This window comes from Paroedura picta, chromosome 12 (genome assembly GCF_049243985.1).
Source record: "Paroedura picta isolate Pp20150507F chromosome 12, Ppicta_v3.0, whole genome shotgun sequence".
Lineage (NCBI taxonomy): Eukaryota > Metazoa > Chordata > Lepidosauria > Squamata > Gekkonidae > Paroedura > Paroedura picta.
In genome coordinates, this window is record NC_135380.1 from 30,876,441 (window position 1) to 30,891,888 (window position 15,448).

Consider the following 15,448-nt stretch of genomic DNA (forward strand, 5'->3'; position numbering starts at 1 on the left):
AACAGGATTCTTGACCCAAGGTTTTATTCTTGTTATAGTTTTTCCATTCTTGTCCTCCTTTCTTTTCTCCTCTGGAGGCCTCTATTTTGCCCTGGAATGGTCTCCATTACAGGATGAAATTTGAAACATCAATAATGAAAAAAAATCACAATTATTAAAACACAACAAGAGAGTAGTTTCTGGAAGTAGATGTTTTTAAAGACCAAATTATGCTTTGAAGGAAGAATTGCTGCTTGCAGTGTATCCTCTTGGAAAATGTGTACTCACCATGTAAAGTCAATCCTCTCTGAAACCACTGTCTGGAAGGAAAACCGATTGCCAGTCTCCAGTCTAAAATCTATGATAATTTGCCTCTGCTGTAAGATTGCAGGAAAAAAATACAGCCAGCATTTTAATGCCTCTGTAATAATCTATGGTGCAGCTACGAGTGGGACATTCCTTTTTATATTGTGTCACTGTTTTATATTGTGTCACTGGAAAAGAATAATCAAAATAATTCAGGGATTGAAGAATCCTCCCCATGAAGAAAGGCTAAAGAGTCTGAAGCTTTTTAGTTAAGAAGAAAATAATTAATGGGGAATATAACAAAGGGTTTATAAAATTATGCAAGCCATGGGGAAAGTAGAAAAAAAGAACTTTAGGTCACCTAAATAAATTGATTGATTGATGACAGGCAAAAAAAGTACTTCTTCACACAACACATAATTAGCCCATAGAATTCACTGACACAAGATGTAGTGATGTCCACTAACATTAAAGGGAACTGGTGAAATTAATAGGACAGGCCTATCATGATAGCTAAAAGGAGCCTGGCTATTAGCCATGATAGCTAAATGTTCAGAGGCAATGTAAATCTTAATGCCAGTACCTGGGGCAGAACAGTAGAAGGAAGCGATGGCTATGTTTATGGACTTGAGGCTGGCTGCTGTGGAAATGCTGGCATAGATTAACATCTGGCCTGATCTAGAAGGGATCATATGTGTGTGAAGTGCTGTCCCTTTCAACTTATATTGCAGAATTATTGCAATGAATTACTATGAATTACTGACCACCAGAGTGTCCTATCATTAACAGCCTTGCTCAGGTCTTGAAAACTGACTGAGGGCTATGGCTTCCTTGATTGACTCAATCCATCTCATGTTGGGTCTTCCTGTTTTCCTGCAACCTTCCATTTTTCCTAGCGTTATTGATTTTTCCAGGGATTTTTGTCTTCTCATGACATGACCAAAGTATAATAGCCTCAGTTTCGCCATTCTGGCTTCTAGGGAGAGTTCAGGCTTTATTTTATCTAGAACCCACTGAATTGTCTTTTTGGTGGTCCACAGTACCTGTAAAACCCTCCTTCAACATCACATTTCAAAGGAATAAATTTTCTTCTGGTCATTTTTCTTCACTGTGCAACTTTCACACCCATACAACTAATGGGGTATACTATGATATGAATTATTTTGATCTTGGTCACCAGCAACACATCCTTACCATTAAGAATCTTTTTCAGTTCCTTCATGACTGCCTTTCCCACTCTTAGACTCCTTTGTACTTCTTGGTTGCAGTCACTCTTTTGGTTGATGATAGAACCAAAGAATGGAAAATCTTGAGCAATTTCAATTGTTGATGTTTCTTCCATCCATTTTCACTCCAACTTTATTTCAATCTGATCCAGTTTTCCATCTGTTTTTGCATACAGATTGAAGAGATAGGGAGATAAAATAACTCCTTGTTTGATGATATTGCCAACTAGAAATCATTCTGTTACTCCATTTCCTGTCTTAACAGTAGCTTCTTGTCCAAAGTACATGTTGTGCATCAAAACAATCAGATGTTGTGGCATGCTCATTTCACTTAAAATCAATCGTAGCTTTTCATGATCTACACAGTCAAAAGCTTTGCTCTAAAACACTTGTTGATATATTTTTAATTATCTTGTAGCCTCTAGTAATCTATGTAAATTTACAATGTGATCTCTAGTGATTTTTCCTTTTCTAAATCCAACTGGAACATGTGGTATTTTTCATTCCATGTACGGTAACAGTCTTTATCAGATTTTGAGCATCACCATACTTATGTGAGAAATTAATATGATGGTCCGATAGTTGCTGTAGTATTTGTTGTATGTTTTTCAGCATTGGAATTTAAATTGCTCTGTGTGGAAATTACAATAAAGAGATAATAGAGACTCTTATATTTCTAATACTATTTGATTAAGCCATTGGACAGATTCTTTTCTCTCTTTCTCTTGTTTGCTTTAAAACACTTGGCAGAAGAACCAGCTCATCTCCAGGATCTGAGTGGGGCCAGGTGATATGTTCTCAGTCCATTCAGACCTGGCTCTCTAAGCTTCTGCAGCCAGGCGCTTTAAAATGTTGGGCAGCAGAACTAGCCCTCCCAATTGCTCTCAGTGCAGCTTTCACTTCCTTTCCTAAATCTGTGTCTTCTTCTTCAAATATTTCTTCTAAGAAGGAATCCGTCATCCTTTCATTTCTTCCGTATCGTTCCGCAGTGTGTTGTTCCCATCTTTTCTTTATTTTGTCCTTTTTTTATTTTGCACAGGTTGATCTTTCAGCATGCCTAACCAGACTTTAAACTTCCCTTTGATTTCTTGGAGTTTGTGGAACATGTCTCTTGTTCTTCCTTTTTTGTTGTTCTATTTCTTTAATTTGTCTCTGACCATTTATGCACTGGAAACTTCAATGCCCCAGCTCCTTTGCAGGAGCACAAATCGGGAGCGGATGACATACACCAGGCCAAATGCTCCCCCGTGTGGGTGCAGGAAGAGGTGGGACAACCTGCCATGACTAAAACTCCAGCCTGCAGAATGGCATGAAACCTCCAGTGCATAAACGTTCTGGCAGAAAGAAACAAGCTTCTTCATCTTGTGCTTCCGATTACACAATTTATCTGATTTCTACATTGGCCTTCTGATGACATCCACATATACAATTGTCTGGGTGCCTGGAATGTCATTGCCCTGGAGAAAATTGTCTTTGCAGAATTCTTTGCATCACTCTCCTGTATTTTGTTCACCTAGCCCAAATCTTCCAGCAATAATTGTTTTCTACATTTGCATTCTAGTCACCTATGATTATCAGGAGATCATTTTAAGGAGTGTAAGCAATTTCTTGCTGGAGACTTTGTACAGAAGTTCCAATTTCTTCATCATCATCATTTGTAGATGTGGGATTAACTTGAATGGTGATTTTGTTGATAGATTTTCCATTAAGTCTGATATTATTTGGACAGGCTTTGCATTGTAGTCTCTGACTACTTGTGTTATATTTCACCTCACAGTTAGAGCAACTCTGTTTGTTCTGCATTTGTCATTTTCAGAGTAAAATACTTTGTAATTTTCTCACTGAAAATTGCCTAATGCAAATCCACTTTAATTCAGTCACTCCCAGGATTACGTTTAAACATACCATATCTTATTTTACAATCAGATTCAAGTGGGTAGCTGTGTTGGTCTGAAGGAAGAGTGCTTGCACTCGAAAGCTCACAACTTGAATAAATCTATGTTTATTTTACAATTGTAAGCTGATTTTTCTCTTCTTACATTTTAAAAATTAGACTTTTAATTCTGTTTTTAATTTTAAAAAGAAAGATAGAAATATAAAAGTGTTACAAAAGAAAAAAAAGGATTATATATAGCAAATCATATTATTCAGAATTCTAACACACATTTCAGGTTATATAAAACAGATAAGCAAAAAAATTTCTTCCCAATGTCCTCTTCCTCATAATCTTGACAATAATCTCCACTTCAGATATTTCAACTTTCGAACATTCTGCCTAGTCTTTTACCACTAATTTTAATTGCTACTACATATTCCATATTATATACCTCATCACCTTTACATGTCATCTATAACATATGACCATCCAAATCCAAAAATCTCACAATAAAAAAGAAAATCCGAAATGGCAAGTATGAACCACCATTCTGTCCTTGGCTCCAGGGTGCGTACATGTGGAAAACAGAAATAAAGGGATTCCATCTCTGATGAGTGTGGGCTCCTCAGGATATGCAGGCTTGATCTGTAACTATTATTTGGACCTATGCTTTTTCAGAAGAAGAGCCTCTTGTGGCGCAGAGTGGTAAGGCAGCTGTCTGAAAGCTTTGCCCATGAGGCTGGGAGTTCAATCCCAGCAGCCGGCTCAAGGTTGACTCAGCCTTCCATCCTTCCGAGGTCGGTAAAATGAGTACCCAGCTTGCTGGGGGGTAAACGGTAAACGGTAATGACTGGGGAAGGCACTGGCAAACCACCCTGTATTGAGTCTGCCATGAAAACGCTAGAGGGCGTCACCCCAAGGGTCAGACATGACTCGGTGCTTGCACAGAGGATACCTTTACCTTTACCTTTTATGCTTTTTCAGTGATGCATATATAACCAACTTGGCCTGAAAATGATATTTTACATTTACATTTTTGTGTGTGTTAATACAATATAGACCACTGAAGAGGGCCCCCTGGGCTGAAAAGTATTTGGTTCTACGATTAACCATTATTGAGATCCAGTAGTTATTATACGTGAAATATTGCTATATACTATGACCAGAGCCTTTATTTGCATTTTATGCAAACTGTTTTTAATCTTAAATGTTTGTGCACTGTGCAATAAATAGTTCCATGTTTTAGCTGTTCAACCTTTTAGGTTCTTGACTTGATTTTCAGATTAGGTCCCCCCCCCCCTTCTTTTATTTTTTCCTTGCATTTTCAGGGCAAGCAGAACCCTCTGCTGAACAGACAAGTGAGATAATGTGATTTATTTAACCATGCATTTAATACGCAAGCGTAATTTTCCTCAGAGGACTATTTCAGACTAAATGGTTGGCTGAGATTCTAGGCAAAGGAAGCGTAGGGAGAATTTAAAAATGGACTAGTATACATATGTGCATTTTCCTCAATGGGAATAAATGCCAGTGTACACAGGAAATGCCAGGGAATGTCATTCACACTCTGATAAGGATGGATCATAGCATTTATGATCTGTTAGTTTATTTCATGCAATGTATATGGCATTTATATGTACAAAATATGTCATTTATGCATGCATTATATTATAATGTATAAGGCAATTTATTGAACATTGAAAAATTCTTACATATTCATGGGGGGAAATGGGAGAGAGAAACAGGAAAAGACATCCAAAATAAAGTTTCACAGATTTGATTTGCACAAGGGGGAAGTAAAATCAATGTGGCAATATTTGAATTGAACCAGCAAGCTTGTAAAATTCAATGGCATCCCTGGCTGAAATCAATGGAGCTTAAGTGGGTCATGGCTAAAATGTCAACAGCATTCAAGCATGTTGGGCCATAATTTGCAGAATCCTTATTTACCTAGTTTATGTGAATCACTGAACTCTGGTCACTTTCTTTGCAGAAAATACATATTTCATGATTTATAAATAGGATTTGGAACTACCAATTAACATAGGCAGCTGTCCATCCATACTGACTGGCTGCAACTCTCCATGGCCTTGAGTAGAGAAAGATCTTTCTCAACACCTGTTCCTGCAGGTGCTTTAACTAGGGGTTAAATCTGAGACCTTCTGCATACAAGGTCAAGTCTTTACCTCTGAGTCAAAACCTCTGCCCAATATCAAGATGCCTTATTGGCCTGCGGTATCTATACCACAAAATGCTTGTTTTTTATGCCTGCTGTTTTTGTGTGTATGTTAAAGTGCCATCAAATCACAGACAATTTATGGCAAGCCCAGCAAGGGGCTTTCAGGACAAGTGAGAAGCAGAGGTGGTTTGCCATTGCCTTCCTCTGCGGAGTCTTCTTTGGTGATCTCCCTTCCAAGTCCCATCCTTGCACAGCTTCCAAAATACGATGAGATCAGGTTATGCCATGCCACTTCCTTTCCACCTGCTACTTGAGATCCTTTAAAATGGTGATATCAAAGACTGACCTTCTACATGCAAGCAACATCATCCTAGTGTCCACGCATGTGTGAATGAGTTGCCTAAAGAAACTCACGAGGAACTGTTGTTGCTGTCTAATTGGCAAAAAATCAATTTCTGGTTCAACCTTCCTTTAGCACAGAACATTATCTTCTCTGTCTACCCACTCCCTTTCTAGATTTCCTCCTTGTTTCATATGCTCTATGCTTCTCTTTCTTGACCTAAATAGAAACACAAGATACAGGTGTATTTCTGAGAACCAAACATGGGGGAAAGGAATAAGGGATGATTGTTACCTTAACATCATACCTGGGAGCATCTCTCTCTTGGACACCCATAAATGTCTCTCTTGGATACCTAGTAATTGATTACATTCTAATATGCTATATCATTGCATATTAGCTAGCAGATATCAAAAGGCTGGTATAAAATGATGGAAAAATTATAAGCTGATGTTATAACCATGAATCAATATAAAGCAACTAATGCGGCAAATAGTCAGATATTCAGAAAATAGTTGGAGAATATTAGACCATAACTTATGATGGAGTCTCCCACCCTCTTTAGCTACCTGCTCCTCAGTTGGATCAATTAATCTGCCTTGACCTGCTTCCTTTCTTGTCCTGGCTAGCAGAAATATTTCTGGTGCTTGTTGAATTTCTGCTTGTTAGGGAAATTATATGAGATTCTTGTTAGGCAAGAAGGGTGACAACCCTTTAGCTTAGAGTGTGCATATTTTTAAAAAGAGAGGGTGAGAAGTGTGCAGAATTATCAAAACGGTCCAGAGTTTGGTTTGCAAAAATGAGTTGCATCAGCACCACAAAGGCTGGGGAAAGGAGCCTTCTCCTATTCATTTCGATTATTTTATTATTGACTTTTCTTATTCTGTGTCTTCCAGGTGCGGGGGTCTGAAGAGGATTCTCTCTGTGTTAAATTTCTCTTCTCCCCTGCACATTTTTTCACAGGCAAGCTGTATTCTGTTATGTAAAAACCCTGCAATGCGGCTGGAGGAAAATGGAGGGGAGGGTTGGGAAGGAAAGGGAGGGAAGTGTGAAGGCTTGGGGAGCAGGCAGGAGGAGGGACAAGTGGAACAAGAAAAAGGTGTTCAGGTTTAAGACCAGGTTTTAAGAATTTACACCCACTCCCTACAAGTCTTGCCTCCTTCTTAATACTATTCTGGACTATTGTTGCAAACAAAACTTTGCACATGCTCAGAGTTAACACATGCTGACCCTAAGTGGACATGGTCCCTGCCACTGAGTATAATCCCCTTTGACTCCAACTTCCCATCAACAAAACATTCTAGGCACTGTCCTCATGGACATCTTCCAATGTTGAACCACTAAGAGAAATGGCTACATTTTTGGTGGCATCTGCCATGTTTTGCACAGGCAGGAAATGAGAGCATTTTCTCTGTACTTCAAAACATGTATTGAGCTCTACTAGTCCTGTGAACACACCTATGACTGCAAGTTCTCCAGATAACTTATGGCATATTGCAGTGCTGAATTTTTAAACCAGAACTAAACCAGGACCCCCTACTGTTGTGGAAACAAAAGTGTTACATTCTTAAAATGAGGGGGTAGAACAGATGCAGATACAGATGTGGCTTCATAGTCCCCCTTTTCAGTCATACTTCCCTTACCAATTGACTACACAAAATGAAATACTGCAGGTTGGCTGAACCTCCCCCCCCCCCCCCATAAGCCGCTTGACTTTGCAACGTGAGAAAGCAGTGTTCGAGTCTGTGCTTGTTTCTCTGCTGGCTCCTTCATGTATGCGTTTGGAAGAAGGGATGCACAGTTGCTTGAATCTGCGGGATCTGTGCAGGCACTATTGCTGGAATACAGCTAGGTGGGAATCAGGATCAGCCAATTGTATTGCTTTGGGGATGGTCACTTGCCTCCCCAGTCTTGTGCTCCTCAACAGAGTTTGGAGACACAGCATAGGGAATGACCCCCCTCCCCCCATCCAGATCGCTGCCAAATTGTGCTTGCAAAGGAGACACTAGGCAGAAAGCAGGCTTTTCTGCTATTTTCCTGCACAAAGACACTCACTGTTGTCTGCAATGCTCCTTTGAGGTGCCTATTTACACAAACAGGTACGAGTGTGCACCGTGGTGTATAAATTAATCCAAATTTATGACCATATCCTGATTTCTGCATTCACCACCCCAGCCACTATTACTGTTTAGAATGGCTTTCATAACTACCATTGAAGGAGAGGATGGGAAGCACAGCCTTGAAAGAGATCCTATGACAGAAAGGACGTTAAATGATCCTCAATACACATTCTATGCTAGCACACAGGAGACTGCAATCTCCTTATCCAATATATATCTACAGATTATGCAGTACCCTTTTCACAAAAACCCACCCCGATTCACATCCGATAGATACACATATCACAGTGATGGGAGGGAGAACTGGGTGGTATTCTGGAGATCTGGTATCACCCCTCCCTAAATCCCACCCTGTGTCTCCTTGGCTTTTGCCCGGCTTGATCAAGATATTAGCAATGAAAGAAGCAGGGCAGGGGTACTGGGAAGGGGAAAGACAGGTGGCTAAATCTGTAGTCTCTGTAGTTCTTTGCTTGGGAGCTTCCCAAGAATATCTGCCTGGCACTCCTGCAAACTAGATTGGGTGAACCATTGGGTGTTGATTCAGCAAGGTGATTTTTTGAGGATGGCTTGACCAGTTAATGGTGACTGACAAATTTGGAAAGATGATGGGGGCAGTGCCCGGCCAGATGGCAACATCAGCGGGGGTGGCCAGAAAGGTGCTTTGTTGAAGAAGCAAAGGAGAAAGTAACCAAATGGCAGACAGAAGACTGGAGCAATGGACATCAGGATGGCTGATAGTGGAAGAACAAGCAGTACAAAGAGGAAGGGTTATGGATGGGTGGCAAGACTGCCCAATGGCAAGATGGCTCTATGTGGGTGGATGTAGGGACCGGTGTCGCATGGCCAAGGCAACCTGGCCAAGCACAAATACATGAATCCATGCAATGAGATGTGGGGGGAGGGAGAGCCGGGCAGGAGTATGAGTGGGGCTGGTACCTGGCTGGAGATAAGATCCTCGCAGACGGACAGGGCCATCTGGATGGCATTGGGCTTGTGCGTGACCGAGGTGGCGTTGAGCTGAATCTTCCAGGTGCCATGGCGCTTGTTTGCCTGGTTGATAGCCTCGCGGAAGACCTGCTCATGTTTCTTGGTGCTCAGCACCGCGCCGATATTGATGATCTTAGGCTCGCAGCCAGCGCGGGCAAACGAAAAGGAGACAAGCACAGCGAGAAACAAGAGGCGCATCGCGCTCATGGACCACCGGCTCGTTCAGCCGCCCATCGCCCACGCCGAGGCAAACTGTGGTGCTGTCCGTGGTTCTGAAATCCGTCTGCGCTGTCCTTGGTCCTGAAATCACCCGCCGGCTGCTCCTGTCCCCTCTGCGATTTCCTCCGCTGAGACCCCCTAGTAGCCCCCTGCAAGACAGAGAGACGAGCAGCGTGCACACCGCCAACCAGCCCAGTCTGCCAATGCGGCAGCGCTTCCTCTTGTGGCGGGGGCGGCAGCTGAGCTTGGGGTGAGGGAGGAGGATAGGGGATGAGGATAAGGACCCTGGAGTAGGGGGTGGCCAAGGGAGGGGCAGGTGAAAGCCAACCCTGTCCAAAGCTTTCAGATCAGAAGTCCCCCCTTCCCCAGCTTCTGGAATTTCTTTCCCTAACTAGAATCCAGGGAATGAGAGTAAAGGGATGGGGGACAGGGGAGAAAAAGCTAGTCTCCAAGCAACCCTTTTGAAATCTGGAAGAAAATCACCCCTATGTAGTCCTCCACCCTCTCCAAAGAGGAGAGTCTGCCAGTTTCCCAGACCAGATTAAAGGGGCTCGCTCCCTTCTTTACAGCCTTCTTCCCGGGTTCACCACAGAAAGGATGTATCTGCAGTTCACAGAGCAGCAATACTGGCAGGTGATTTTGGGAGAGATGTAGCAGCTGTGCTGGAGATCCAGCCAAAAGGATGGATGGAAGAGGAAGAGGAAATAATGCAAGAGGGTGGGGTGATGGATAGACCAAGCAGGCAAAAGACGATGGTGAAATGGAGGGATGGAGGCACTACTAGATAGGCAAGATGGTGCCAGGAGAAGGCACAAGATGAGGCTGAAGAAGAGACGACCAAAATACAAGGATGGGTGAAGAATTTAAATGATTTCCCTGTAGCTCAGTGGTCAGCACAAGGTAACCATTTAGGGAGGGAGGAGAGGAAGAGACGGGGGTGGACTTGGATGGCTGGATCCAGATCTCATGCCTTCTGGATGTTTTTCTGTTTGGTGAATCCATAAAGGCATAAGTGGGTGCCAAGCTCCCTTTAGCATCATAAGTTGGAATGTCCACTGTTAAGGCTGCATTCCTAAGCACACATCATGGAGACCTATTAAAATCAGTGGGATTAATTTTGAACATGCTTCAGATCATATTGCATGGACTGTTTAACTATTCAGCATTTGGCTGATCATTACACTGATTGATTATATGTGGCACCTTAAAGATTTGTTATAGGTTTGCCGTAATAAATGTTAGCCTTTTCAGTGCCACAAGATTCTTCTGTTTTATTGTAACTAACACAAACCATAATTACTCTGGAATAAAAATGAATGTGTTGTGTTTCCATCAATACGCCTAGAAAATGTACAACAGCAAAAAAGTAGTAACAATAATAAACCCAATGAAAGATTTAATATACGCACAGAAGTACCACCAAGATTATGTATACATATAGTAATGAGAAGGATACTAGAAGCAAAGCTATATACATGTCATTTTCAACTTCCTGAATTAAGTCTATGAGAATGTCTTGTGATTTGAGCAAAGACAGCAGTGTGTGTGTGTGTAAACAAAAATATTTTGCCCATAAAAAATTAATTTAAAATCACAGACATTTCTACATTTTTTAAGAAATCAATTTACAAAGCAGGAAAATTTGTGTCCACTTATGCATAGGGATATTTCTGTTGTGCCACTTAGCTACATTTTCCCATTTAACAGTAACTGAAGCTATAGACAGATAATAGTTTTCCAGCCAGTTCAGGGAGGTTTGAAAGGGGAATCACTGCTCATAGTGTTTATTTATCCTATTTTTGCCTTATTACATATTGCCATGTAATAATTCACTAAGTAATTATACTACTATATAATCATTTAGAGAGCCAGTTTGGTGTAGTGGTTAGGAGTGCGGACTTCTAATCTGGCATGCTGGGTTCGATTCTGCACTCCCCCACATGCAACCAGCTGGGTGACCTTGGGCTCGCCACGGCACTGATAAAACTATTCTGACCGAGCAGTGATATCAGCACTCTCTCAGCCTCACCCACCCCACAGGGTGTCTGTTGTGGGGAGAGGAATGGGAAGGCGACTGTAAGCCGCTTTGAGCTTCCTTCGGATAGGGAAAAGTGGCATATAAGAACCAACTCTTCTTCTTTTTTAATGTGTCATATGCTTTGCTTTAGTTCTGTTTTTAGATTTCTAGTTGATTCTACAAGCCTCCTACTGCTTCCTTCACTGAATGTCTCATCCTGTTGATTGCATTGTCTTATTCTGTATAATGTGCCTTGAGTCCAAGTGAGAAAGGCATGAGAAATATACACCATATAATTGTGAGAAATATATTGGGCCAGTCACAGTCTCTCATCCTAACCTACCTCACAAGGTTGTTGTGAGGATAAAATGGAGGAGAGGAGGATGATGTGAGCTGTTTTAGGTCCCCACTGGGGAGACCGGAAATAAGTGAATTAAATAAATAAATACATTTCCAGTAATTTTCAGCAGACATGCTACAGCCGAAGATGCCAAGGACTGAACCTTGAACTCAGAATCTTCCGCATGCAAAGCTGGTTCTCTCCTGCTAAACTACAATTCCCCCATCCCATATGAACAAAGCCAAGGAGAAAAATATACAAAGAATCCCTTGACAGGGTAGAGGTTAACAGTTGGCAAAGAAGGCAGTCTGAGATCACTGTGATGCAATCTTGCTGAAGGCCATTTAATTTCATATTGATCTGTGGTTCTTTCCTATGAAGAATGATCAACTGAGGTTTTAGCAATGGCTATACTATGTTAGTGCCTTAGCGGAAGCTCAATTAAAAGCAAGAAGAGATTCAGAAGACTGAGCTCTAGAATGCATTTTTACTGCCTGCCCATGGAATATGAAGTAGCAATAAAGATAGAGTGAATATGACAATGTGCAGAATGCTTTTATCTCACTACTGAGGAGACTGTTACTGGGTCCCAGGCTCTGGTGGGTTTTCCCCATGCATGTGTAGCATTGGTAGACTGGAAGTGATCCTGGCTTACATTCAAAGGTAGAGAGGCTGGTTAACCTAAACATCGGAAACAAAATCTCATTGCTTTCAAAAATTGACCACCATGAGTTTTGATGCCAAATTTGAGAGCATGTTCTTTGCATGTTTGAATTTTAACTGAATAGCTCCTAATAATTGGTGTATGCCTTTAACATCTAATAATTGATTTCAGTATTTGATAGTGGATTTCCCTGTAGCTCAGTGGTCAGCACAAGGCAACCATTTAGGGAGGGAGGAGAGGAAGACGGGGAATTGCGTTTCAACAGTTGTTATGGTCCTTCAATCACTGAATATAATTTTTAATGCTAGATATTTCACTTTGGTGTTTTATTGAGTTAAATTGATATGTGACATTGATACTTGATTTAGGCATTTGATATTTGACTGCATTTGATAAGTGGCACACAATGGTATTCAGTATCTGAGGGCACTGGGCAGAATATTTGATATCATTAAAATCTTCATTGAATATATGACATATTTAGATAACAACCAATTTTTAGACCGTCTGAAGATAATTCAGCATCCAGATTCACAGATGGGAATCTGGGGGAGTAAATTAATTTCTGTTCTGCTGCCTGCTTTCCCTTTTAGAAGAGTTTGTTTTTCTGCCCAGCATGGGCATGTAAGCAGTAATTCAAGCTGCGCATTCCAGAGCATTCCTCTTGGCAGCTTTCACCACCAAGAGTAAATTAAAAGGTTTTGTAGATGAAGTGCAGAAACAAAGGTTTCCTAATCTGGCATGACAAACGCCACTAAGTGTCTGGTGGGTGTACTTCTATATATATCTTTTCTCCTTGCCATTTCCAAATGTTGACACAGCTCACACCTTCCCATGTTCAATATAAAAGAGCTGAAAGAGATTATTTCGTTCCCCTTCCATCAATGCAAATTTGTTCTGCTGACGTCTTTAAATAGTGCTTGTTGCTATGGCAACAGTTCTGTGTCCCACATTCTCCAAATGTGCTGCAAGAATAAAAAAAAAGGAAAGAGGGGATTCTGCGGCAGAATAGGGGAGGGGGTGTTAGATGCTCAGTAGCAAACAAGGATTCTTAAGGCTACTGAAGGGTCTTGAAACTGAAGGGGGGGGCAGAAAGAAGGCAGCTGTCCCTCATTCCCTCTTTATGGCTATGGATGTTTGCCAGTTATGAAATCAAACTGGCTCCATGCAACCAGAGAGTTGCTTCACTGCACAAATGTGGATAAATCCCAGTGGCCACTTCTGCAGGGATTGTTTAGAACAAAGCACTGCACCGGAAGCCCCCTACAGCTCATATTATGTTACATCTCCTCTCCTCCCAGGCACCAAACTGCTGTTCCTTGCAAAGAATGTTAACTAGTCTTCATTATGAATTTTCTCTAACTTGTCCCCATCTGAAATGCATTTATTATTTACATTGCTAGTCTGACCCTACATATATTCATTACTAACCCTCTGCCGTTGGTGGCACTTCCATATGTCCTTACTCTGGTTATCAGGCACCCATCTGCTGGCTACCCCACCATTTAGAATAGTCTGCCTGGCATCAACCAGGAGCTGAGACATTTCCATTGTGGCTCTGTACAATGGGGTCCCTGAAGAGGTGGGAGGGGGGGAGTTCTCTCTGGAGAACTTGAGAAGGTGCTGCAAGGCCTGCCTGTTTGCCAGAGCTCTTCAGAGGGGTTAAATGGCAAAGATCTTTTAAGGGGTGTTTCAGGAATTATTTTATCTTTGGTTCTAGCTGAGGATATTTTAACCATTATTGTCAGCTATCTAGAACCAAGAGGAAAGGTGGGATATAAATGCTTACCTGAATAAACAAGTCAATAAATTAGGAGGATGCCCAAGAGAACATATCATATCATTGCAAAGAGTTTGTGCATAATTTCTTCAAGCAAAGTTTCCACACTTTCTTCTGTGCTCCCAAAGAGGCCATGACAAAATGAGTGGGCCGTGGAAATCTGGGATCCATTTATTTTGCTTTGCGGAGATGCCAGGTCCTTCACACTGGGTAACTGAACCATTTTTGTCCAAGCTACTCAGGCCAGAATGACAACAATAGTATTATAATCATCAGGAGCCTTAGCTCCACCTGTCAGCTTTGCCAGGAGAGTTAAATACCTCAAGAATCTATCAGAAAGCATTTCTTTTGAACTAGTACTACATTTTAATCTCTAGTTCTAATTAGGTTGTAGTAATGTCCCCGTCCCCCCACCTCTTGTCTGCAAATGGGAAGACACTGATCTCTCCCACTCATTGCTCATTGAGCTGGCTGGCTCCCTAGTGGTGCTGTGTTTCACCCAAAGGGACTGGCGTTCTGGAACCTGGCCCTCCTGCCTGTATAATAGTGCTGTGACCTGAAACCGATCCCGTTAAGAATACAGTGTGACGAGACAATTTCTTTATAAGGATTAACTCACTTTTGCAATGCTGTTGAATAACACACAAAGAAGGGAGGGAAGAAAGGAAGAGGGAAAGAAAAGGAAAGAAACCAAATTAAGACGGTTGCATTGGTTATGTTCAACGTTCTATTATTTGTGTTGCTATGCGACAGCAGTTTGTTAGCTAAGAAGGAGAAGGTTAATACATATTTATTTAAATGATGTTGTATTGCTAGGGTGATATAGCTACCCATGTTTACTTCAGAACAAAGAAGCTGAAAACAAATCTGTTGACACTGTACTCATTGGAAACTGGGACAATCTAAAATGAGGAGGCTATTTAAAATCTGTGGTGACATTGCAGAGTTTCCATCGTTCCTGCGCAATCTCTGTTTCTTGGCCTCTGGAACTGGCCATGGGTGGGGTTGGGGTTTCAGAAGCCTCTTACTCAAGAATTATTGCTTGTATATGCTGTTAAACTCACTTGAATGGGTGGAGCTTAGCCCGAATGAATGATTTCCCAAAAGTGTCAGTGAAACTGGATTGTAGCTGCCATCTACACATATTGTCTGTCGGAAAAGAAACTGGAGGACATGTGATGCCTTTAACACTTTTAACTTAATGAAGACATCTATGCCTGAAAGTAGCATGCAGCTTGGGAAGGCCATAGCTGAAAGAATCATGGCACTGGAGTTATGTGAGAATGTTAATTGGGAAGCTCCTGATTCAAATGATCCATACATTTGATATATGTATACAAAATACGATGAGCAAAAAGTCAGGTCTTTGCCTTGGGGGCCTTACAGAAGAAGTTATGAACTTGAGCAGTCTTAGG

General features: G+C 41.5%; 1 protein-coding gene across 24 annotated transcripts in view; it reads right to left on the bottom strand.

The window, feature by feature from the left end:
• GRIN1 (glutamate ionotropic receptor NMDA type subunit 1) overlaps positions 1 to 10,153 on the bottom strand; it is a 53,920-nt gene extending 43,767 nt beyond the window's left edge. For 8 of the 24 annotated variants that reach the window (XR_013225745.1, XR_013225744.1, XR_013225746.1 and 5 more), the window contains exon 1: positions 8,963 to 10,146. Coding sequence is in view for 18 of the 24 variants with exons in the window: in XM_077304941.1 (XP_077161056.1) it covers positions 8,963 to 9,220 (258 nt within the window). In the remaining 6 variants the exon portion in view is untranslated. Of the gene's footprint in view, positions 1 to 8,962 lie in introns of all 24 variants that reach the window. The other 16 variants (XR_013225742.1, XM_077304935.1, XM_077304939.1 and 13 more) reach the window with 10 other exon arrangements.
• Between the last annotated feature and the right edge of the window lie 5,295 nt (positions 10,154 to 15,448).